Here is a 27,281-nt window from a genome sequence, read left to right on the forward strand (position 1 = left end):
ATGGACAGATTATTGGTCACATAAGTGGGGAAATAAGTGTGGCCACAAATTAAAGTATTAAAAATAATACTATCATTCTAATTTATATATTTAATGTACATTACAGTATGTATTTTTTTCCCCCATGTTGTGGATAAAAAATATGAATGAGAAATGTTATCCCAAGTACCTTCTCTCTTCATGCCCATGGCTAGGCACTTCTGGTAGCGACAGTACTGGCAGCGGTTGCGCTGGCGCTTGTCGATGAGGCACTCTTTGCTGTCTCGACAAGTGTAAGTGAGATCTTTGCGCACGGTCCTCTTGAAAAAACCTTTGCATCCCTCGCAGCTGTACACGCCGTAGTGTTTCCCTGCACACGTAAGAAAGGAAACGTGTCATCTTCAGCTGAAGGAAGCCCTTGTGTTGAGTTTCCAACTTGTGTTGAGTTGCCCTTTAGGTCACCTGAGGAGCGGTCACCGCAGATGGCGCAGATGTGCTTTGACATCCCCCCTGGGCTCGGGCACTGGTAGTTGATGCTCCCCATGTTCTGCAGTCCCGGCGGAGGCTTGATGTCCTCTGAGCTGCTAACACTGTTCATAGAGTTCATCTGAGAAGCACAAATGAAAAAAGAACAACAGTCAACTGAAGCGAACTGGCGAAAGACAGGAAGCGGAAGGGAAGTAAGAGTGAATGGTGTTAGGTGGTCTCATGACATGTTCCTGTTTTTTCTCATTTTGTCTTCTGCTCACCATTGTGCGCGGCTTGCCGCCCCCGCCCCCACGCCCTCAATCAACAACACACGCACCATTTTATTGTGAAAGTATGTCACATGCCTGCTCAGTGGGAGAGCTGACTGTTCTTTCTGAGGCTTGTCATGCAGGTTTCTTAATGTTTCGAAGTCTAAGAGCGAGAGGCACGTGAGGCCAGTCACATGGTCGCCGGCAAGTGGAGCTCTCAAAGAGAGGCAATGGGAAGCGCTAGCACGAATTTGCGCACCATGGGATGTTGGGAGGGTCGACATAGAGCTGTTGTGTAAAACTTTTGACTTTTGCGCACACATTAGCTCACTTTTTGAAAGTATTGGTTCAAAATGTCACATCGCCGTTGAAAAGACATAAAGCAACTGCAGTATGATTTTTGTTTGTTTGTTTGTTTGTTTAATTCACTTTTTACATAACTGTCATTTTGACCACTTGGGGTTTGAGAGGCAGGTTAATGCAACTCTAATTAGACTGGTCAACAGAAAATTTTAATCACAGATGACTTTAAGTGTCCCTAAATTTATTTTTGATTCTGATATAAAAAATGCCTTTACTTTTGTTTCCTTAGCACATCTGATTTTTTTATTAGTTCTATTTACATTTTAAAATTTAACCGATAAAAGCTTGCGCCCATGGATTTGATCATGCATTGTAATTTATAGCTATGACGTTTCAGAAAAAAAAATCTACCTGTTGCTAAACCAAACCCTTAATTCATAAATATTGCCCATTATATGACGATATTACATATGATACTATTATGAAAACCTGACATGCTCGAGAAAAAAACAAGGGCAGAATCAGCGTTAAAAATTAATCTAGAATAGTTTATTTTCATCTATGATCATTGAAAAAAAAGAATAAAGTTGGAACAATGCGAGTTTTTTTTCATGTTTTCATTATCATGATCCCATCCTTTGACCTCTTATGCTGACAAGAGCCATGCAGCAGGGTTTTTTTTTTCTGTTTATTTGTAAACATCTGCATCCCAGCTGGAAACGTTGACCGACAAATGCCCTTCTGTCCTACATATATGAAGCAGTGTGACATAAAGGACCTACGTCTCAGTCACCTCAGGCTTTTCCTATCACTTATTTACAACGTGCACTCTCCTCCGACGCTCGCCTAATGGTGAACTCATCCCAGACCTCCGAGGTGGTGACCTTCCGGGCTGAGACGAGCAAGCGTGGGATTATTTCCTGTCAGCTTCCCATAGAGCTTGCTCGCCGTCGACATGTGCCCCCAAGGCAGACACTTGTACTTAAATGAGCATCCAACTCGGCCCCTTTTGCAGCTAGTGCTTTTCAAGACATTCATCCAACAGATTTCACTCATAATTAATTTCACCCGTGTACACAATGCGATGCTAAACGGCTGCTCAGATGCCCATTCCGCTCCAGACATGTAACAACATGCTTCTAACGGAGGCAAGCACCTTGTATTGGATTATTGATGCATCATACATTCTTTATACAAACATGCTATACAGAACATACAGCAGAATGCTCATGAATAAAAAAATAAATAAAAAACAAAACAAAACAATAGTGCAAACATTTTAAACACTGCAAACACTTTTCTGACTTCCGGGTTGAGTGAACGCTGGCGCGTTTTGGCTGCCGCTGCTCAACCCGTATTATTTTGTGTTTTTTGTTATTGTAAAGTGTCCTTGGGTGTCTTGAAAGGCGCTTATAAATAAAATGTATTATTATTATTATTATTATTATTATTAAATATATTTTTAGATACACTGTTGCATATAAGGGCGGCCCGGTAGTCCAGTGGTTAGCACGTCGACTTCACAGTGCAGAGGTACCGGGTTCAATTCCAGCTCCGGCCTCCCTGTGTGGAGTTTGCATGTTCTCCCCGGGCCTGCGTGGGTTTTCTCCGGGTACTCCGGTTTCCTCCCACATTCCAAAAACATGCATGGCAGGCTGATTGATCACTCTAAATTGTCCCGAGGTGTGAGTGAGGGTGTGCATGGTTGTTCGTCTCTGTGTGCCCTGCGATTGGCTGGCTACCAATTCGGGGTGTCCCCCGCCTACTGCCCAAAGACAGCTGGGATAGGCTCCAGCACCCCCGCGACCTTAGTGAGGATGAAGCGGTTCGGAAGATGAATGAATGAATGTTGCATATAATTGCATGTTCATACTTGATCGCAGTACGTCTTGCCTTATTGGACAATTTTAAAAACCTTGAAAAAGGACGGCCTAGCGCACACAGCGTCTTTAATGTCCATGCTTTATTAGAGTAATAGCTTTTAAGGTTTTGATGGTAGGGAGCAGTTTTATGTAAATGTTCCTGTTCATAGGGAATATTGCAATAAAGCTTGATCGGAAGAAAATCGTGAATTGAATCTGTACCAAAAAAAATCTCAATTCAATCCTTGACTGAAATCTGCAGTACATTACTTGATGTTAGTTCAAAATGTCATGATAAGGCCTGCACTAGCTGGGAGCTGAACATGGCCACAATGAACCAGGGACAATATTGGACTTGTGGTCATGAACTTGAGTTGACCGTGAACAAAGTAGGATGTACACGATTACAAATGGGCACAATGACCAAATGGCTTGGTATTAACCCTGAGTGTCCCTACGGGCATGGATCTATACAGTCAACGGAACGTACTGTATGCAGAGTATATTGTCTGCAGCGCTGGCCTCTGTGGGGCATGTTTGCGGACGTTTGACAACTTTCCGTGGCCATAGTCCATTATACCAGACAGTATAATGGAGAGCAATCTTGGGGAATGTTGTCATTATTATTTATTTATTTTAATGTACGAGTTGTGTCAGAAAAGCTCCAGGACTGGTGTCACAAAAGATATTAATATATTTTATTCCGTAAGCACAAACGATGAGTTTTACCCTTCAATAAGGGCCAGATGTTTGTATTTCAAATTCTGCGACCAGAATTTAACGATTTTTGCTTCAATTTAGTCGATATTGTGCTAATCCTTCTGGTGTGCATGCCTTGGCCACCTGGGGGCAGTATAATACAGCCATAGAGACACACATGAAGAAGAGTTTTACCACCGATTCCTTACACTGCCGTAATATTGGTCATAATTCCCAAAGGATGAAAAAAATGTATGCCTGTTGATTTAAGACAAGGCAAGACAGATTTATTAATATAGGACATATCATACACAAGGCAACTCAATGTGCGTCACACAAGCAAGGCAATAACACTATTGTGATGCCAATAGTATGTTACGCCGTGAATGCCGTTTTGCATTTTTTGTTAGCATTCAGCTAAACTGACTTTGTTAAGGCAAAGCTACACAATATATGTTTGTTTGTGTAATTTTTATGTTTACTTTGAAAATGAACTTCACCTAGGCTTGGCAATAAACCTCTTATGCCTTTTTTTTTTGTAGAAATGTTCACATCTTGCAGACTGCTGCTTGTTATGAAGTTAGGTGAGTTAATTGCCACCAAACAGTACTCAATGTACCAAATAGGAATCTTTTATATCGGAGTCTCAAAGCACCATGTCTATCCTTTGTGACACCAGTCCTAGAACATTTCTGACACACCTCATGTACACTGTAGGGTTTGTACATGCCCAAAAAAGTGCCGCACACATTGAAAACAACAATTGTACGGAGCAAGAAAAACTATGACAAAACTGCACGAGAGAAAGACACAAAGGCTGGAACCGCAGACGGAAATAGAGCGAGAGAGAAAATACACAATCTTTTTGTCCGTGCCTCTCACTCTTTCCTCTCTCGCTCTATCAAGCAGTACTTCATTAAAGGGCTAATGGTCGGACTGCGCCGTAAGCCCGCTCACATGACAACAGACACAGGGTTGACCTCAAGGGCTGCAAGTTTAAAGGTCACTACGCGGTGAGAATGAGTGAGAGGAAGGCCAAGGTATGCGAGTCCAACAAATAGAACGATTAAACTGTCAGATTCCGGGAATAAAAAAACCACATTTACCACAGGTAGTAACATGATAACCAACTAGTACGTCGTCACTGTGATGGGCATATACTTTATATTGTGTACACACGACTCATATTCAGCTGTTCTATTTTGATGGCGATAAAATATTAGAACAGGTTTTTGACATCATGGAGACACCATGAACTTGTTGTATATAGATTTGCTGTTTTGGCCGACTCAGTTGAATGTTGTATATAGACCGGTCGGCTTGTACTTTATACTTTATAGGTGACTTGAGAGAGATGGGCAAAACTGCTTTTTATCATTTCCTCAACAATGACCTAAAAGCCTATTCTATGTCTTGAGATAACACGAGCATCGAAATCGCCTGCGGTTCCGCCTTACCTGCGGACTTCCGAGAGGTCCGAAGTTCAAGTTGGGCGTGGACGGCAGTGATACGGCGGGGGAGCCCAGAGACGAGGTGATGACGGAGTAAGGTGAGGCCAAGCCGTTCATGTGCGAGCCCATGGAGGACATGGGCGACGGCAAGTGCCTGGAGGTGCTGATGACCGACGGGTGGCCTACCATGCCGCCCATCGGCGGGGCGTGGGGGTGGGAATGGGCCGTGCTCATTGGCCCAGTAGAGTCTGCAAGAGGAATGAGTGTTCGATTAGGGCGTTACATAAGATGTGAATCAAAGTCAAGTGCAATTTAAAACATAAAAACAAAAAAACAAAACACGAATGGATAACATATCCATTCATTCAAAGTGTTGATTCAGAAGAAGGATTTGTGATTCAGCGCCAATGAAACAAATATAAAAAAGATCTCATAGAAAGTCAAACGTATCCCATCTTTTATCCATCCCATTCATTTTCTTCACCGGTTATCCTCACAAGTGTGTTGAGTAAGAGTGTAAAGACAAGTTGAAATGATATATATCCATCCATCCATTTTCCGAACTGCTTGATCCTCACTAGGGTCGCGGGGGGTGCTGGAGCCTATCCCAGCCATCTTCGGGCAGTAGGCGGGGACACCCTGAATCAGTTGCCAGCCAATCGCAGGGCACACAGAGACGAACAACCATTCACGCCCACACTCACACCTAGGGACAATTTAGAGCGTCCAATCAGCCTGCCATGCATGTTTTTGGAATGTGGGAGGAAACCGGAGCACCCGGAGAAAACCCACGCAGGCCCGGGGAGAACATGCAAACTCCACACAGGGAGGCCGGAGCTGGAATTGAACCCGGTACCTCTGCACTGTGAAGTCGACGTGCTAACCACTGGACTACCGGGCCGCCCAAATGATATATATTGATTTCAAATTGTTTCAAAAGCGAATTAAGCCATTGTGACGCGACATGGAAATTATTTCCAAGTATTTCCAAGGCACACACCTGGCATTCCTTTTTACTTTGCTTTATTTTTACAATTGGCGCACAGCAGTCAGTCAGCTATTAGCAACACACTCTTTTTCTACAACATATCTTCTCTCCCCCATCTAGACAATCCTCTCATGTAGTGCCCCTAGTGGTTGGAGGAGACACGACAGCACTGCATGTGTGTTTTCGGTCTTGTCTGGTGGATGCCTATGTGTTAAGTCACCTCGGTGCATGTTGAAGCTAGCAAAGCTCATTCGCCACGGACACAGAAATGCGTTGGTGATCAGCACATGGCTAAGCAGAGATCAAGAGTGGGTGTGGAAAGGGTTGTGATGATCGAGTGAAAATGATAGCTGTGATAAATGCATGACTAAGTATCACTGTCAAAGAAATATTTGGAACCTTTGAAAGAATGATGACAGATTTTTTGGGTTGCACATGAACACATTACAACATAAGACAAATATAATCGCAATCAAATGGGTGGATCCCCCCCCAAAAATATATACTTATCGCAAAAATGAAATCTGCCATTTTTTTCAGTCTGTTATAAAGTTAAACAAATTCTACAGAAGAAATATTGTAGAGCAGTCAAATATTCTGCTTTAATTCATATCTTTATTGTTGTTAAGTGTTAAGGGACCGAAAAAGAAGCAATTTTATTTATTATATATTTTTTATTAATCTGGACATTTATAGGAATTTTATTCAGAAAAATATCTGAATCTGCATTGGCCTCAAAAAAAAATCGGGCCTTAAAAAAAAGAAGAAAAAAAACGGATGATATGCACTTTGTTTGGTTTGCTTCACTTGTTGCAGTTTCATCATAATTTTGTCTCACTTGTTTCATCTATTCAAATATATTAATTCAGAGTATTCCAAAAGCACATTGTTCCGTGCTATGACTGTAATCCCAAACATTGCATGAAATGATATTCTTCTCAACACTAACCAGAGTGAGGCCTTCCCGACTTTGCTGCCAGAATGCTGACCTTGCTTTGGATCTATTGATGTGAACTGACAGGCTGGCATTTGCATAGATGACCTACTTAGGAAATCTGTCACTCAACAGGGTAACGGGATGCACTGCGTGTAATTTCATGCATGTTCCATAGCTGTAAGGCCATTTGTTTGTCACCAACTTCAATTGCGACAAATACAGACACGTGCATGCAAGCACTCGGCATTAATGTGGTGCACTTCTCTCGCGCTAATGTCTGTGACTCAAATAAATCAACTTTTTTTGGGGGGTGGGGGGGGGGGGGGTGAAATGTTACAATGATGAGGGAAGTGATACAAATGTCATGTGGGTGTGACAGCATGCAAGCTTGGTCAAATTATTTTTAGAATCAGTTATTAGATTCTGACAAGTGATTTGAAGCAATCTTGGTAACTCTTTATCATCTGCACAGTGCTGAAGCGTGTAATTCAGGAATTTACAGTAATTCACCATTTGTGATAAATAGCGAAAATCTGATATTGACACATACCCTAAAAAAAATCTTTTGACTGCTGATATTAACCCTTTCAGGAGCAGCGGTTACTACAGTGGACAGCTTATCATGTTATTAGGTTACAGGGTGCATGAAAGGTTAAATTGGTTAAACCATAACTATACCACAAAAGAAGAAAAGAAACGCAAAATCTATACCCTAAACCAGGGGTGTCAAACCCCACATTGTAGTTACGGTTTGATTTGGAGGGCCGTTATGAATTTTGGGAAACCATCTAAATGTTTAATCACCTCCACGTATTACATACGCAGCGCACAACAAGTTGATAAATAACTAGTTTCTAAAATCAGAATTTGAAATTGTGGTTCAGACTTGAGCAAGCATCATGGAACTTGACAAGCTTGATTTGCTTTCGCGGGCCACATAAAATGATGTGGCGGGCCAGATCTGGCCCCCGGGCCTTGACTTTGACACAGGTGCCCTAAACTATGATTACAAATCTGTTTATAATTATTTCTAACTCGTCTTACAACATTAACATTAAAATTAAATGTGCCAGAAGATCGGTTAAAGATATTTTGAAATACTTCCATGAACAACCTAGGCCAAACTAAGCTCCTCCCCAACATACAAAGATCGAAAACAGTCGCGATGTTTAGATTCGATTTAATTATGTTACTACTACATTTTTATGAAGTATAATATTACAGTGAATTATTTTCTTTTTTTAAAAACACATGACCATTTTTTTGGGGTTGAGGGCAGATTACTGGCATTTTCAGGAACCACCTCTCAGTAGATTGTTATTAAATCACGAAAATGGGATGTCGTTGGCAGCAGAAAATCTGATCAGCAGGATTGGGCTCTGTATCAGTTCCGTAAAAGACTGCTGACTTCTGTGTGACACCCCAACAATGTACTCTTGCACACTTTCACTAGCGCCGGCCCCGTGATGGCTACTAATAATGTAGAGTGGTCACTGTCCCTTCATTTTACATTATGCGCCATCAGCAATAAAGCAGTCCTCCTGAATTTGGCTTCTGGCATACGTCAAAGTATTGTGCAAGTTCGAGGCATGAAATCATTCACTCCCTCACTGTATGCGACAGAACAGATGTTGTGCAACTTCCTGTTTAGTACAGAAGCTCCTGCTTCCATCCCCTCACTCACCAGCTCCCACATATGCCCTAAGTGATCCCCGCAAGGCAAATATGTATTGGGACCTCCCTCTCTTAGATTGGAGACAACAGAATTGCTCCAATGCACATAAAACTCGAACAATGCAACAAAAGGCACAATGTAATTCGATGCGAGCCGCAGCGCAGAGTCATTAGTGCAAAATGATTATATAATGGACGGCCAGTGTACTGTACTGCCTTCATTCTTCAGAGTGACACTTTTCTTTTTGTGCATGATAAATTCTCGTCAGGCCTTGTAAAGATGTCATCCATTTTGGAAGTACTGAGTCGGAGAAAATTTGGGAACACGCTCTCGCATGCATCAGTATCCTCCGAGACCAGTTAGGACAAGATAGAGCAGTGTGTGGATTTTAAAAGTGCCCCTTCAGTCCATTTTTCAAAATGACGGTCATAAAGTCAGCTCCCATCCCAACAGGTGGCCGTGGAATTTGCTGCGGATTTCAAAGCCCTCCGCAGAATTGAACGGAGTGTGCGGGAATAAGGGCGAGGTGCTGAATATTACTTTTACATGTAGTTTGGGACAGTCTAAAACGCTCCACGTAAAAGTACTACGTGTAAAAAAGCTTAATGTAGCTTAATGTTAGGAAATTACACCCAAGCGCACCCAAAATTCATGTGCTCATCTCGAACGATGCCCACATCTGTCTCCGAAAATATCAAAACAAACGCCTTCATATTTTGGATTTTATGGACATTTAACGTTCTCCTCATGAAGCCACACGAAGCTTGAGTGCGCACCTATGGAGAGGAAGACGGTAACGGTCTTTCAGTGCCTCTTCCAGTCTATCCGTATCTCTGTTGCAATATTCTGATGACTGTGTGACACTCTCAAGATCAGTGGCCACTTCCCTCTGAGAACATCCTGTTGAATTCTGTTGATCATCTGCTGGATGTCATCTTGATCTCAGTGAGCAGTACAGGCCCTCATTATGCAGATTCTAGTCCAAATGTGGACCTTGATACTGTTGTAGGAGGACCCGGTGAATGAAAGGGTTAATTCGTCCAAAGGTCCTCAAAGGAATCATTTTCTCCAAACAAAGCATCTTACTCTCCAGTCGGCCTCCATCGCGCATCTCACAAAAGAGGCGCTATCACATATTGAGGACATACACGCATCTTATGAAACCATCCGCTCCTGATCTGTTCCATTGATTCTTGTCTGATGGACTCAGGCCAAGCCGATATATTGCTATGAGGACGCAAGCATCTGTTTGAGAGCAAACAGACGAGAACAGCGAAGGCCACCCGTTAAAACGCCAACCAAAGGTCAACTCTTGCCAAACTCTTGAACCATGTTCAAAAGAGGTCCTATTTGCAGGCCCAGCTGACATGGATCATTCCCGGAAACGCCAGCAACCAGGGGAAGTACAGCTCCCTCAATGACAAAAAAAAAAGAAAAAAAAAGAGGGTAGCAGTCAGCCTTCAAATAGCAGAAGGTGAACATTGAAGAGAATTCCCGAAATCTATTCAGATGATGCCAAAAATTGGCAAAAAAATGACAACGATAAAATAATCGCCTGATGACAGTAACCTCTGACCATCTTATGGTTCCGCAACATGCGCGCTACTTTCCAGGGAGCTCCGCGGCTTTTTTTGTTCAGGCCAGTCTCCCACAAATTTTTGAGTACTTCTTTCACTCTAACATTCTTTTAATTTTGCTTTGGAATCTGCTTTCACCCGACAAGAATTACAATATGTAAACCGTAAATTCCTGATATTTGTTTGCGATAGGGACTGAGCCCTGCTGTGAGTAGTGAAAAATTTTGTGTGATTGATGCCCTCCTTATAAGTGTTTATAATTGCCGATATTAATCATTTAAACTGTAAATATATTGCAAAGTACGACCCCAAAACACTTTTATATCATTTTACTGTCACCGTACATAGCCTGTTAAAAAAAAATATATATATCCTTGACTATATATATATATATTTAACATATACTGTATATAATTTTTTTTTGAAGTGGAATAATTTGATTCGAATGAATGCACTAATCTTTTACATCATTTTCAGATTTAGACCGTTTTTTGTGAACACCCCTGAAAAAAAATTATGTAGGGGGAGAAGAGCCAAGACATCCAGCTGATGTGGGTGATCAACAGGTTGAACGAAACATCCCCCGGTTGAAAACCCCCCTAAATCCCTCACTGTTAATTACACTGGTAGCTGGATGGAGCGCTTCCCTGTGCTGTAATTCAATAAGCCCGCGGCCCACTAACTAATAATATCCCCTCTCCGGAGAACAGTGTGGGAGTGGGCTCAGTGACGGGACGGTAGCGACAGATCGACTCCAAAACAACACGTGCCTTAATAAATACCAGATTAGCTCTTACGAAGACGGATCTTAAACTTCCCATCTGTTCGATACCTTTTGGCTCCGTGACTCTATTTATGCGTGTCTGGCTGTTGTTTGCACACGCCGACTGCAGCGTGCGCGCACAAATATCTGTCATCGACCAAAGGACAGAGAGCAGAACGAACCCTGCAGTCATCAGGCAGACAGTCTGCAGAGCTCGTTACCTTGAGCGGACATGTACTGTATTTAACAAGCCTCCTAACGGTGAGCGCTGCGCTGCACCAAAGTTGCGAAAGACACAGATTGCCTGGCCCCCACGCACACAAGTGGAAAAACCACAGCCCCGGCTAAACATTAATTTCTTTGCTAAATGAGGTTGATGCTTGATCAATTGTGTCACTAAATCCTCTTATCCCTGGGTAAGTATGTGCAGCTCAGCGGGCCAGCTGTCAAGAAGGTGGGGAGGCCGAAGAGGAGCCGGAGGAGGAGGGGATGGAGGCAGGACAGCAAGAGAGGGATAGACAGATTGATGGATGGCCGGGGCAACATCCTGCACAGAATCTGCCCCCCCCCCCCCCAAAAAACCCCAACATGATCCTATAGCACACATGTAATCTCTCAGTCTGGCAAAGAACAGCCGACCACCAATTGAGAAGCCCCTGTTGTGCGGAGTTGGATCAATAAACGGACTACACATAAAACAGATGGATGGATGTATAAATGCACTTCATTCAACCCTCTGGATAAAACTTCAGCTATTGAGTGTGACGGCATCTGCTTGAACATTTCGAGGGACGGGAGCATCTCTCATTGCAAATTCGAAACTCCTATTTCGGTGCCAATGTCGTCTCTTGAAGAATAATACCATCCGGAGATGAGAGCGCCGTCAAGGTGGTCTGAAGCTTAGACTACTTGAGACTGAACAATGACATGGCGTGATAATCAACAAACGATTCTCCTTGATTTGACATAGTCCTGAGCAATCAATGAGATGATGATGATGATGCCAGTTCCAAGTTAAAGGCAAAAGGGAAGGATGGAAGCGGAGAGTGAGCGAGCGAATGGATCACCTGTATAAATGGGAAAATCAGAAGGGTCACAAATATGAGGGGGGTAGGAACGAGGAAAGACTGGGAAGGAATGTTAGGAGAGTGAATGATGGGTTGGTATGTAGGTATGAGGGGTGCGGAAAAGTATGCAGGAGTAGAGCTGGTCTAACCATGCACGAAAAACGCATACACCGCAGGAACGAGGAACAGGTGGAGTTTGAGTGTGGGAGGTGTGGGAGGAGGTTTGGGTCGAAAGGGAATAAAATAAGTCACGAAAGGAGTTGCACGGGAGGGGCGTATGAGGAGAAGGGAGAAAGGAGACAGTGCGGAGGGTGTGAAAGGTGGGTGACGAAAGCAAACTATGCCAGACACGTGAGAGGCTGTGAAAGAGTGGACGGAGAGAATGAGGGGGAGAAGGGAGGAGGGAGAAGGGAGGGAGCGGGTGGGGCGTGTGGAGGGGGGGCTGGGGGGAAACGAAGGGCGAATGGGGGTCGCGGAGGGAGAAGGGTGGCTTGCGGGAGGTGTGGGAAGGAAATGTTGGCGGGGAACCTTGCAAGACACCAACGGGATTCGTGCCGGGTGTGGGACCCGGGAGGGGGGGCAAGTCCCTGACGGGGGCCGATTGCCCAGGATAGGATAGGATAAGGCAAAAGGTTTAAAATATAATATCCATCCATCCACCCGTACATTTTCCAATTCGCTTTATCCTCACAAGGGTCCCAGCTGTCTTCGGGCAGTAGGCGGGGGACACCCTGAACCGGTGTCCCCCAGCCAATCGCAGGGCACAGAGAGACGAACAACCATGCGCGCTCACACTCACACCTCGGGACAATTTAGAGTTTTCCATTAACCCGCCACGCATGTTTTTTGGAATGTGGGTGGAAACCAGAGTACCCAGAGAAAACCCACATAGGCCCGGGGAGAACATGCAAACTCCACACAGGAAGGATCGAACACACGACCTCTGCACCGTGAGGTCGATGCACTAACCACTGGACCACCGGGCTGCTAAAATATAATAATGCAAGATAAATGCATTGATGAGATCATGATTGGCCCTCTTTTCACTCACACACTCATCGGTAAGATTGATATCTTTGCACTCTGGGTCACCATGCATAGCACCATCGGTACCCATTTTATTAACAATTGGAACGCCGCGACAAATAAGAAAGCTCACCTCATTCATCCCAAAGAAGAAACAAAAAAAAAATTCAGTTGAAAATGACAGGAAAAGATAAAGCACTTGAGTATTATTTCTCCAATATAACGTATAAGAAATGAGTTTTTCCTTCAAGCAATGCGGCTGTAATAAGTGAACACAAACAACTTGCACCAGTGAACTCCTTTGACCCCGAAGTTCTGCCCCGTGGTGAACTCTCGAGTGAACACACAAACTTTCCCTGAAAAGATGATGAACGACCTCTGCTCCATTTCCTACAACAGTTAAACCCTTCTTCGGTGTCTGTTTGGTGCGATAATGGATCAATTCAGGAGACTAACGGAACAAAAAAAAATAAAGTACAGTACACTGTCCCGCAAATAGACAAAAGTTGTAGCCAGCGCCTCCCATCTTATAGACAGACCCGCGAGAATATTATAGTTAGTAAAAATGAACAAAATATCTCACGCCGAAATTTAAAAAAAAAAGAAGAAAAAAAATCATTCATGAACTAAAAGAAAAACCAGAGCGCCTTTAGTGGCTCAGTGACTGTGTGGATGTACATTGTGAATATATGACCTGCGACTGGCTGGCAACCAGTTCAGGGTGTCAGATGGGATCGGCTCAAGCAACTCCCCGTGACTCTTTTCAGGATAAGCGGTGTTGAAAATGTACGGATAGATGAGAGTGCCTTTTATAAAACGATTGGCCTGAAACTACATTTTAACCAACAACAGCGAAAATCACCTGTCATTTTTTTTCATACATGAGCGTTTGAGTTTCATTTTAAACCAATGTATTCTGTAATACTTTATGGTCATGCAGAAGAAGGTTGAACACTAAGACAGTTGGGTAAAAAAAAATAAAACAATTGCGGTTCAAAAGTGACCAAACATTCTTTTTGTTGTTCAACCCAGAAAGTGGCAGGTGAGTCCCTCCAAACTGGTTTATTTTTGACCCAACTGTTTTTAGAGTGGACAGTCATTTGGGAATCACAGTTTATTTTATTACACAATACTTGGTGATCTTTTTTCATTACACTATACAATTACTCCATATATATATATAAATGAAAACTAAAACTAAAACGAAGCGTTTAAAAAAAAAAAGAGAGAAATGGATAAAAACTTTAAAAACCAGCTCGAAAATTACATATTGTAAATATAAAAAACTAACTATAATGTGAAATTCCAAACGATTATAACCTTGACGTGTAGCCATGAAATGTGCAGTAATTAGGCTTGTCGTAATAGTGTACATAAGGTAGTAAGTCACGGAATACATAAACATAATGATGATACATAAAGACATGGGACCAAACACAGAAACACACGCACACTCACTCACAAACACACACACTGAGGGTGACCTGACCTCTCGACCTTGTGGCCTAGAGGAAACCGTTAAGTATTTTTCCCTCATGAAAAACGTTTACAAAAAAAATGTAATAATAACCTGTCACAAATAAAGCTGGACGTACTGAAAATGAAACAATGAAACGTAAACAGCCCGCGTTAAGTTCACAGGTTGACTCCTTCGCATAATCATGAACCATCACAACTCCGCCTTGTACTCGCGGTGTTAAGATTATGGCGCAACACAGGAAATGAGTCCAATTGTCATTAGTTGAAACAAGCTAATGACATGACTCTCGAACAGCTGACGTGCATGTGATTTCGGGCTGCATTGTAAAATGAATTGAGTAACATGTAGGGAATTTACAAAAACAGTTGTGCTGTGTCACACACATCCCTATGGCGCAAACCTCATTAGACTGAACTATTTTGTGGCATGTGACGTTCCATTCATGTCCTGTGACGGGGAATACTGGAGATTGTCGTGGTGGAACTTAAAGCCTGCTTGGTGCTTTCGTTTCACTGTTTGAACAAGGGTTACGATTGATGAACTGGCACTCGCAGCTCCAGCATGTTGCCTAATTGGGCGTATTATTCTAATGCTGTGGTCTAATGGTTCAGCTGCGCTATTAGCAGATATTGACGAAGATAGCCACAAATCTACTCAATCTTTGCAGCTGGGCGGGGATACTGACATCTCCAAAATGACTTCTTTTCACCCATCCATTCATCAAATGTTCAACGTTGAGACAAAAATAATTCTGCACAGCTTCCGCACAGAGAAGAAAAACTGGAGCCTTAACAACACTTCTCAGGCACTTCCAAGTGTCCAAAAGTTAAGAGATTTACTCTCAAACTATTTTTGACATTTTAATTGGTTCATAATGGATCAAACTACCATGACATGGATGGAGACCAATTGTATAAATTTTGTGGATAAAATGGTAAAATCGACCATATTTGGGAAAATACGGGATTTTTGGTATGACAGCAACGATGTATTCTTGTCAAAGTAAAATAAGAGTTATTTCATTTTTAAGCCACTGCGGTACAATTAACTGACAGCGAGAAACTAAGTCAATGCAGGTAGAGTATGAGAGCTATGCACAATTAACACATTAGCACCAATACAAAAGAGGAGGTGTCTGGTCTGCTTCATCAATACTCTCGAGACTAAAGTAGATAACCAAATCTAAGTTCCGAAGCTGTTTTCTTTTTTGTGTCATTATACACGTACTATAGCACGGTAAGCAAGTGGCCGCCTTCCTGTCCTGTGTGGCGTTAGCATGTTCTGTTAGCACTCGCATGGATTTTCTCCGGCAACTCCTGCTTCTTCCCACATTCCACAAACTTACTTGTTAAATTTGTTAAAGGCTCTTAGTTGTCCATATGTTTAAATGTGAGTGTGATTAAGGCTGAAGTATCTCGAAAACCAATCTAATTCGGTCAACCATAACAAATCTGCGGCTTTATCACTTTTCATGGGAACAGCAATACGTAAAATGTTGACTGCACTTCTTAAGTGCGGAACTTATCGAGACATTATATGAGTATTTTCTATAGAGTGTAAGTGGAGAAACAATGGCTTACAGGAAAAAAAACTGACATCAACACAATGGCTCTTTCAAGGACACTAAAAGTACAGAGCACGGCGCACACACAAGCACAGATGCCCGATAGCTGGCCGAGTACAGCATGTGTGCCCGTGAGCTCACGTCAACACCTCCCAACACATCTCTTCAAACACAGGAAGGAGGAAAGCAGAAAACCAGAGCAAGCGCTGACGGAAGGATGCTGGCTGACAGACGGCAGATGCGAATGGCGAGGGAAAGCAGGATGGAGAGTGCTAATAGGAAGGGAAGCGTGTTGAGAGACAAACAGATAGTGAAGGACGAAGCCACACGTGTTGGTGGGCTCGGGGGGGTTCCCCATGATTGAGAACACAAGTGAGCATTTGACTGAAACATCCATTCATTTTTTTTCCCCATTCATTTTATCTATTTTCATCTTGACGTGACCAAATATGGTTGCGGGCTCCATAAAAGACCAAATATCCCCTCATTTTCTGTGTAATCCACAATGGGAAAACCACAGCAAAGAAGCAGCACACATTATTTGCACTGAGAGTTTTGACCCTGGGAAGATGAGTTTTATAAAGAGCGTCCAGGGATTAGAGGTATTACCATAATGCATCCGTTAGCGAGTCAAACTATGCGTGGGGAAAAAAAAACCAGAGCAAAAAAAATAAAAATAAAAACACACAATTGACCCTGATCTACTTCCGGTTATTCCTTAAAAGGATGCACCGAGTCGACTACTCACAGTGACCATAACACAGCTCCCTCGCAGTGCCACCGCCGGCCGATGCCGCAGGTTGCCACATGCCTTCAGGTGCGAGCTGGCAGGACGCCAGCCGGCGTCCCAGGCGTCCGACTTGAGTGATGGTGCGCTTGACAAACTAAAAAAAAAATCAGGCAGAAACTCCGGATGCGTTCTACTTTTTAGGAATGGTGAGGAGGAGGAGGTGGAAGGGGGGTGCTGGGGATTTCAGTAGAGAGCAAGAAGAGGCGGAGTCTATCAACCCCGGTTACAAGATTAGTCAGATTATCCGTCCCGAGAGATCAATCCCATAGGAACTGTTTGCTATGCGACTGATGACACAAATCAGCGCTTCAGTCGACTACTCAACTTGTGTCTCTCTATAATACCTCAGGCTGTGGCTAAAACTGTGCAGGGACACCTGTTATAGTGCAATGGTGTCCGGCATAGCATTAAATGGGGAGATTGGAAGGCGGGGCAAGGCATTAAAGCTGTCAGGAGCGGGGATGGGAGGGATCACACTTACAGTATAACCAGCAGTTTCCCATTACAGCTTCTTAAAAGGGATCAGACATTGGTGCGCGGTGAACAGTTTCCATAGCCAAAGGGTGTTAAAAAGGCAGCCAAAAAAGAAGAATCATATGACCCGTTTACAACAAGCAGCGCTGTTTGGTTCAATTATGTACATGCATCTTGACATTTCCGTTGTAAATGGACTTTCAATACATTAGCGGTACAAAAGATGTAACTTGAGAGGACTAAACACAACCACAGTCAACCACAGTCCACTGTGGTTGAGATTTTCCTTGGGTGAGTAATTGATATCTTGGCGATTCGTAACACAGAAAATATTGGGACAGCAGCAACAAGGAGGAACCAAGAAGCATTAACGACAAATATGCAACAAATTCAGAGAAGCAAAATATTCACCAATTATGGCCTGATTTAAAGTCCTTCTGTACTGACATTTGACACGTCAGAAGAGTGTTGTGAGCAATCATACCAATTTGGAATTTGTGAAACCACGACACGCTGAAAATGGATGCTACTTCGACTAGTCCCTTTCTTATAGGACACAGTATACATGCCTACATGTTTGAGATGAGATAATATGTCCACTCAAAGCCTCCGGTGGCTGGAATACATTCCACCGGGTCGTCGTGAGGCTTTCCAACAGACACCAGCGAGCTTGCAAGCTAACAGGCATCGGGTGCCCCTCTCAGACAACGGACGGGCGGCGGGCTCGTATGCGGCGTCACCTCCTCCCTCTGGAACTTAAATGATGACCCCAAGCTGTTCTGTAAATCGTGGCATCCAGGAAAGATGCATTTTGGGGCGAAGAGGCCACGAACATCTAAAAATAACACGATCACTCTATTTATGGGGTTGTCTTCACGATCGCCCGGCAGTAAAAGTAAAAGGCTTAAGGTAATCATTCTCGAAGTCTATAGCACTGATTCGCAAAGTGTGGTATGAGTGGAACTAGTGGTACACAGGCTGCCTCTAGTGGTACGCCAAAGAATTACTGCTGAAGTACCATTCAGTTGTATTTAACTTTTAAGTACAATTCCATTCCGTTCAATCTTTAAAGAGAGCTTTTTTTTTCCCCAGGCATTTTTTTGGGGTAGCACTTGATATAATTAATTTGTGAACCACTGCACTATGGATTATTTATGTAATGGAAAACTTTGGCAAATGGCCTGTGAATGAGGAAAAAAAGTGACAAGAAGAGGCCCGAGCCTAAAAGATTTGTGTTTCACCTTCCTCAAAACATCTGTAATTCTCTTTGACGTCACGAAGAAAAATGGGCCAGTTGTGACATTGTCAGCTGCCCGTGTGCTTGTGGTTATTAATATGAACGTGTCCTTAGCCGTAGCCCAAGCGTTTCTCATGTATAGCATTCCAGGAAGTCAGGAATTGTCTTAGAATGCTGGACGGTGGTCAAGTAAACAGACAGCAAAGCGAAAAGCCAGATGCAAACACGGGCCTAAAATATACCTTAAAGGCAAAGAAGAACAATACACGGCAAAGCCTAAGGGAACTTAAATAAACCGAAAAACCCATGAGGGGAATGCAAGTTGAATCTGAACCTTGGTACAAGAAGCCAAGGACACAGAAAAAGGGCTTCAAAAAATTCAAAAGGGCTACAGTGGTGCTTTGAGATACAAGTTTAATTTGTTCGCTGACCATGCTTGAACTCAAAACATTTGTATCTTAAATCATACTTATGCATTGAAATGAATGGAAGTGCCACCGATTGCTTCCAGCCCCCCGCCCCAAACAATTAAAAAAAAAAAGAAAATAACACTCTAATATTAAGACTTTAGAAAAACATACAGCAATCACATTACTGTATTATTAGAATGTACAGAAATGAAATGTTTTTTGTCACAATTTTCCCTTGGTTTCAAGACACATTGAGCTGCTCTGTTTAGTATTAACAGATTTTAAGGCAAAGTTATATGCTTGTTTTAATTATAGAACATGTCCTGCAATTGTCTTTGTTCCGTTTGCCAACTTTAAGAGACACTTTAATGAATTCTAATCACCAGAGAATACAACCTGTGCCGAACAGAAGTGTGCGGCTGCTTCTTTAATACCTCCTGTCACCGTATCAAAGAATTTGCCTGATGGCCCGTCAGCCTTATAAATAAACATGAGCATCGAAGTGGGTACATGCACTACTTAAAGCATACATAACAGACTGTCTTGTGCACTGTGCACCTGCGTGTGGCTGCGTCAAATGTCCGCACACCGCTTGGATGAGGACCGCCGGCAGTAATCGGATCCATTCGCATGCGGCCGACCGGCAAAAGAGACTCTACAAGCCCCGATGGAAGACCAGAAAACGAGGCGGAGACACACAGGCTACCATTCCAAGACTTAGCAAATCCCAACGGGAGAAGCAGAAATTAATCCTTTAACGCATTCTGTTATAATAGAATGTCGTGGCCCACATAAAACACAGTGAATTAACCCCAAGCGCTAAATTTGGCGCACTCTCCGAGCACCTTGAACAAAAGCTTTCAAAAGGATTTGTGGGTGCACCATTTAAATAGATGTCTTTGTTCTCAGTGTTATTTACAGTATAACGGTCTTCACAAGGTATATATCGGTGACGGTGTCAAAAGTCACTATACAATGAAGTTTTAACTGGGCTGCCTTCGGGTTGTTGTGCATCATAATCTTCCCCTGAAAGCTCAGTGTCGAAACTACAGCCTGGGGGCCATTTACAGCCCGCAATCCATTTTGCAGTGGCCCACGGTGTATATTAAAAAAAATGACATTTGACATGGCTCATAAGGCTGGTTTAAAAACAAAAAAGGGAAGGTGTTGAAAAACAAAGTGCCAGGTCTTTTAATAAATTGGTTCAAAAAAGCTTACTGCAGCTTGCTTTTGTTTTGGTTTTAAATGTGGAGATGGGATTAAAATCTTATTTTTCGACAACTGGAACATACAAGCAATTTATAATTGCTTGCCTGACTGATTTTTGTGTGTTTAATAAATTCTAGTTGAAGAATTGTAACCCTTTCGTGCACCCTGTAACCTGATCACATGATAAGCTGTCCACTGTAGTAACCGCTGTCCCTGAAAGGGTTAAAGTGGACCTTGCAGCCTTGTATTTTTCTGAACGCGGCCCCCCAGTGAAAAAGCTTGGACACCCCTGACTTAAAGGCTTCACACAACCTGAAGTCAGTACAGGAAAACGCTTTATCGTCCATGACGCATACTGTACGTTGAATCAAGCTTTTGTTTGTTTGTTTTTGTTTTGCTTTTGTGCCACCCCCACCCTGAATGGACTTTCCCTGGCTTTGCGTAAACGCATGCTCGGAGGTTTTGTCTTTTTATCAACTACTGTAGTAGCAGGCCTTCTGCTGTGTGGTTTGTCAAAAACAGACCTTGTTTTGAGAATCTTGCCCAGGATAGAAAGAAATGTACTTCACGCTGGCGCAGTTTGATGCACATAAAAGCAGCTCCAACTGCAGTCCGGGAAAGAAAACCATTGTCGGGCGGCAATTTTGCAGCGCTGCTCCAATGTCAACTGGCGAGCCATAGCCAAGACATAAATTTGCTGACAAAAACTGCAAAGCCTGTCAAATGCCGATGGCTTAAAGTCGGTCCGAATGACACCTGAAATGAAATAGAAAATGGAAGTCTACAGTGACTTCTGGGACTGCCTGCATTTGATCATTTTCAGTTACGTCAAGATACAGCCTGGTCGACATTGCAAATGAGAATCGGTTCTCAATATCTTTACCTGGATACATAAAGATTAAATAAAAATGAAAATGAAATAATGATGAAAATTGGGTAGAACAATTTTCCTTTGCAAAAAAAAACAACAACCTGTGAATCATGTCTCGCCAGATAAAGTGTTTGGCTTTTTATTTAGCTTAGTTGTAACCAGCATAGAGGTGAAAAAAAAAAAGATGACAAATAAAATTTGAATAACGTCTTCATCGTCAACTAGTAAATGCAAATATTTTCGAAGTGAATCCTTTTTCACACTTGTGTGACAGTTAAGAATGTTAAAATGTGACGTAGAGCATTGCCCTGTAGACTGAATACAGGTTTCATGAGCGGGACGGTTTGGCGCTGAAAATGATTGTTTATACATCCATTATTTCCTGCTTCGGGGTGTGGAGGAATCATTTAAAGAAAAAAAAAAACAACTCGGAGGCAGTCAATAGAGCACTCAAAACAAGCAAACACCAAACGGGACGGCGGTAGTGCGAGTTTGTGCGGATAGCATGCCGTTATTGCACAATTAATGAAGACGATCCAAAAAGCACCTCGCAGGCACACACCGTTGCAACCTTTTCCAAGGTCCTCCGCTTGATTAAATCTGGAATTAAATCAAGGTTTTGACCTTCTTCTCTAATGACTAATTACTGACAATTACCCTGAGAATGGACTCCCTGCGCCCCCTTCTTTTCCCTCAACTCTGTTCTCACAACAAGCACATGCCACACCCCAAGCCCCCCCCCCCAATACACACACAATCCAGTCAAGCAGCCTTTTCCACTGACAGAAAACTACACACACTCAATACTATTGCGTGCATTGTGTGCTAATACATTGGGTCTCAAGTAGCGAGGATCCTTGAGTAAACCTGCCAAGTGCCACACCCTCTACCTGTGTGGTTTATTTATCTCTGTGGGGGTGGGTGGGGGAACTGCGTGAAGGGCTTGGCAGTCAGCGAGCAGGTTTTGAAAGCTGCCACGGCTTCCCAGACTAGCGGCAACGGCCGCATTCCTTCAGTCACATGACGACGTGGTCGCGGTCGGGTCCCAGACAGTCAGCTAAACGTCGGCTACGCGTTGCACGTTGGAATTTATGTATGAACGTGTTGGCCGGATCCAAGTGTTGAGTCAGAGCGTGAAGCCAAGCAAAAGTCGCGGTTCTTCATATCAAAACAGGGCGACTGCTTTCTCCAGCCCGCCCTGTAATTCTTCCTCTTTTATAGTTCTCCCTTTTCACTTGCCGTCCCTTGTCACGACTTCTTAAATAAGTTCTCAGCATCAAAGGCAGCCCGGGGGGAGTGAGGGGTAGGGGGGTGGGGTGTTCATAAGGATCTCTTTGGTGGATGGGAAATTTTGAAAGAAAAGAAAAAAAGTGCTGAGAAAGAAGAAATGCTGATTCTTTTACGGAGCGAAGGGCGGGCCTTCGACGGGCCTACTGAAACAGATGTGTGAGAAACGATGAGTGGACCTCCAAGCAATCAGATCACAAGACAGTTTTGTTTCATCTGCGCTACATGTTGTGGTAAAATAGGAGCAGTTAATCAATCTCATCATAGAAACAAATCAGACTGTGTGAGATGTAATTTAGATCCAAGTAACATGTTTTTAAGAAGTGATCTCAATTTTATCACCATGACATAAAAGGGCTTGGAAGATGATGCTCCAGATGATTAATCATTCACCACAAGAACCATTTTACTGCAACAGAAACCCAGAAAAGTGTTTTTGACTGTTTTTGTCTTTGAGCTGAGAGAAATTCTGATGATGAAACTACAAATAATCGGACCATTTGGGATGGCAGAGGGCCTAAATATTCCATATCCGGGCGCCCGCTATAGGCTTCCCTTACAAGTTGCCCCATCCAGATGTCTCTTCCATTCCCCTCGGGGGCACACTGGTTATGGAAACAATTAAAAGCCTCTCAGAGATAGCACATTGAGGCTGTTTATGCTCAAAGGCCCATTTTGTGTTAGAATTTAATACCATGCGAATGTCTTTTGCTACACTCGCTCTACTTTCCAAAACAATTTTTTTTTTTAAATAGGCACTGCGACAATTGATTGTTCACTGCTGTCACTCTCAGCTGCAAACAAAACATTAGGTATAGCGGCACAACTTAAAAAGATCCAACACAATAACTAAGGAGAATGGCGGTCCAAAAAACCCCCCAAACAAAACAAACAAAAAAAACATGGACATGGAAAGGATCCAAAGCATACCACATCATATATCAATCATTTTGGATAGAAATGTATGGCTACAAAAGGAATCGCCTTGCTGTTGTTTATCAGAGATGGATTTATTGGTGCATCTACACTCTGCTTAATTTTATTTATTTGACAATAAAGTTGTACTTGACTTGACTGACATTGACCCTAATATTCCAAAACTGATCTCAACCCAATTGAGCATGCTTTTCATTGACAGAAGACACAAAAGAAGCCGTCAAAACCCACAAACAGACACCCAGTGAAGGCTTTAAAAAGCACCTGGGAGCATTTGAAAAAAAAAAAAAAATCTTATAGTTCAAATTATGTAATTTTTCCGAGATCATTTTGAGTCAGTTAAAATAGGAATAAACCGATTTAGCATAAAGTGACTGTAATTCCGAAATGGTAAACATATTTTTTTAACTGTCTGAAATTTAATCCGAAAATCTACACCCCATGCACATCTTTAATGTTTTCCAAAGTATTTCAAATCAAATGTGATGTTAAAATGCCAAAATTCTGTGATTCACTGTGTCGCGGCACAGTGTATAGTGACAAATACATGTGCTGCCAGAAATAATCCACGGCGGCTTTATTGTTCCAAAAGTGATTCTTTTATTTACTTCAAATAATTCTTCTTTGTCTATTTATGCCAGTGTCATCAAATGACAGGCACAACAATTGTAATAATTTTCCACTGGATGACAGGAGGTCCATAATTAACTTACATTTGTGAGTAATTTGAATTGAATTTTTTTTTCAAAACGTTTGATGACATTTTTGCTGTGCTTTGAAATTTTTTTTTTTTTGTAAAATATGTGCGGTCGCTCAGTAAATGTTGGGACACACTGTCTCCGAATATTTCAGAAACTATGCTAAAGAGCCCTTCGAGGTGGCTTTGGGGCAGAAATGTGCTTCAAAAAGCTCCTTTCCAAGAAAATGTGTGCATCTGCTAATGTCAATAAAAACAAGAATTTCGAAGGCAAGATGTTCATGCACGAAGAAAAGCAAGGTTCAATTCCTACAGCTGCCGTAACCCAAATTTCTACGCAAGCACTAACCTACACAAACCCAATAGCAAATACATAATCATACTAAACATTTCAGTGAAAAACACTTCTGGGCTTTAAATATAAATCAATCAAATGAAAAACATCCTGATGTGTCATGCGACCTTTTGTTTCTAGGCTGCTTTGAAAACTAGTTTAAATGAAAATAGTGCATAAAATGGCTGCTATTTCTATATGGTAAAAGCCATGTTTCCTGAAAAACGCTTACATGACATTTGCAAGTCTAAAATTCAACTCCACCTTGACTGTTACATTTCAAATTCACGGCGGTGGGTTAAAAAAAAAAAAACAATTCGGTCATTGTCCAAATACCTCTCGACCTACCCTGAACAACACAATAGAACAGGGGTTTAGCACATACTAACGTGACTTTAAAAAAAAAAAGGCCCTTTGGCAACAAATGTCAACGTGCACATGCTAAAATACACAACGATGGAGCGTCAGACATGAAAGGAAATGTGTTTGAAATTGTGGCCACAAGAGAGATAGAACGTGCACAAAATGCCAATTTGTCGCTACAATATACTAGTTTGTGGCCACAAAATAGCGCTTACAAAGCACTCATTTTTTGGGTTTAATATCATTCCCATTAAAAAAGCATTTGCCCTAAAACATTTTAGGTATAATTTTTAACTTATGTGCATTGATTTAACCGAATCATTATTTAAGTTGGGGGTGTTTTTTTGTTTTGTTTTTCATTGTAGGTGTAGTGTTAATGTACAGTCAATAGTGTTACAGTAGCTTACAATACTGCTGAATATACTTTTTAGGAATAAAACCTCCTGCCGTGTGATACCCACTTCGGCCTACTACAACGCTGCGATATTTAGCGTAAAACGTTTGTGATAGATAATATCCTAATAGAGAATGTCCCTATTGTCCAGAAATGATGTTAACATCATTCATTTGTACTTTGTGTGCACATTCTACCTACTCCATGGCCAGAGGTTTTGATTCTGTATGCTGTTCCACCTAATCTGTTGCTAGATATTTGCATTTTGGGTTTTGTTTTGCCCATGTCCAATCTGGGGCTCCATACATAACTGGGATGGATAAACTGCATAAAAAGGTTACCCAAACATCCATTTTCCAAGACAATATGTGCAGTAAAAAGTGGTGCAAAACAAGAGTTTACAAAGGTAAGATGCTCCTGCACAAAGAAAGCAAATGTCCTAGTTCTGCAGCACGTGAAGAGAACAAAACATCACTGGTGAAAACATATAAAGTGTAATTCAACTTGTTAATTGAGTAAACTAAACACACAAAACCCATCTACTTTTGGCCTACTGTGATCCACGTGTTGCCCGACTCTACAGGGCTGTAAAGCTGTCACATAAACAATTCTGCTAATAGAAGGGCAAAGAAGGGGGGTGAAAAAAGAAAGCCATCAGCTGGTTCAAGGGCAAAGTCGTCGAGTCAGAGCAGGAGAGAAGCTTTACTTAGCAAAATGACATCACGCTGTCCGTGGGATGGATGCCCTCTAAGATGACCCGCGTTGTGTGGAGGAGATTGGGGGGGTAATGTAGCGGGGGGGGGGGCACTTTGTGCCACAAGTTTGTTTGTGACAACAACCCCTGCTTTCTTGTTATCACGAATAGCCTCTCCATGCTCCGCGCAGTAAATTAAGTTTCAAACAGTTGAGCAAAGTCATAAATTACATAAGAGCAATTAAAATGCCAACCTCTGACCTTGCCCGAGCGCCACGACCACCTGACTTTATTTACAGCACAAAAATAATCGCATCGATACACGGGAGCACCGGGCCACGAGAACCGAAGCTGCGTGAGGTGAAAGCCCAGAGAGAAGACGCCATAGACGGGGAACACTCCTCCAGCAGTTTTCTTCTTACCGCCGCTCTCATTCTCCGCGACGGGTTTAAAAGTCGAATACGAGGAAGTGTACTTACTGAAATGGACATACGGATCATGGCTGTCCATAACGGTTGTTATAGTGGAGGCTTCGTAGCTGTCCTACAGTCGGCGGTACTCGGCATCCCCGCGCATTCCTCTCCCGGGTCGGACTGAAAAGCGTGCGAGGCGGCTCTCGAGCCCAGGGGGCCCGGCCAGGGAGGAGGAGGAGGGGCCGCTCAAAAACAGCACTTCTCCCAATGACAACAGTGGTCCGTATCAAGCTCCAACACGAACACCAAACGCCTCTGCTGCTGCTGTGGTGGGTCTGAGGGTTTTTTTAATTTTTTTTTTTTTTTTGCGTAACTTGTTGGCCTACTTTCCGGTTAAATAGAAGATCCCTTAAAAATACCAAGAATTAGACGCCAATGCTTTCAGCTGAGAATCCGGGACGAAATGTTTCCTTGAAAGCAGAAAGGAATAGCAAACGTCTCCACAGCGCAACACGTTTTTTATTTTTATTTTTTTATTTTATATATATACAGTATATATATATAAATAAAGTATTACATTTCAGGAAAATTAACCATGTTTGAGCTGTAATCATAAATCGTCAACCACTGATTTGCATTACTGCATTTTCATAACTAAACATTAGGTACAGTACTGCTGATTACCGCTGTAGAATATCCAAGTTTTTCCCCCTGCACTTACCAAGCTAGATCTTCAATAATTAACACACATTAGATTCGACTTATCACTTTTCTGAAAAATCCAAAGTGAGCATTATTATTTTTTGAAACATCCTTAATAGTATTGAGGGTCTTTTAAGTAGTCTATCAATTGAATGTTAACCATATCTATCTATCTATCTATCTATCTATCTATCTATCTATCTATCTATCTATCTATCTATCTATCTATCTATCTATCTATCTATCTATCAAGATAGCCATGTAGCTCTCTTTTGAGCTATCGATCTACAGTGGATATAAAATGTCTACACACCCCTGTTTATGTGTCATGTATTTATGATATACAGTAAAAAAAATTGACC

At 42.3% G+C, this 27,281-nt stretch overlaps 1 protein-coding gene across 2 annotated transcripts in view; it reads right to left on the reverse strand.

Annotated features, from left to right (window-relative positions):
- Positions 1-26,538, reverse strand: part of rxrgb (retinoid X receptor, gamma b) — a 31,113-nt gene extending 4,575 nt beyond the window's left edge. The window contains exons 1-5 of one of the 2 annotated variants that reach the window (XM_086115507.1): positions 26,284-26,538; positions 16,857-16,992; positions 5,038-5,279; positions 442-586; positions 170-349 (exon numbers count right to left, since the gene is read on the reverse strand). In XM_086115507.1, the coding sequence (XP_085971633.1) occupies positions 170-349; positions 442-586; positions 5,038-5,279; positions 16,857-16,992; positions 26,284-26,304 (724 nt within the window). In that variant the 5' untranslated portion in view covers positions 26,305-26,538. The remainder of the gene's footprint in view (positions 1-169; positions 350-441; positions 587-5,037; positions 5,280-16,856; positions 16,993-26,283) is intronic. The other variant, XM_086115508.1, reaches the window with a different exon arrangement.
- Between the last annotated feature and the right edge of the window lie 743 nt (positions 26,539-27,281).

Source organism: Hippocampus guttulatus, chromosome 7 (assembly GCF_054856545.1).
Source record: "Hippocampus guttulatus isolate MCC_2025c chromosome 7, RoL_Hgut_1.0, whole genome shotgun sequence".
NCBI lineage: Eukaryota > Metazoa > Chordata > Actinopteri > Syngnathiformes > Syngnathidae > Hippocampus > Hippocampus guttulatus.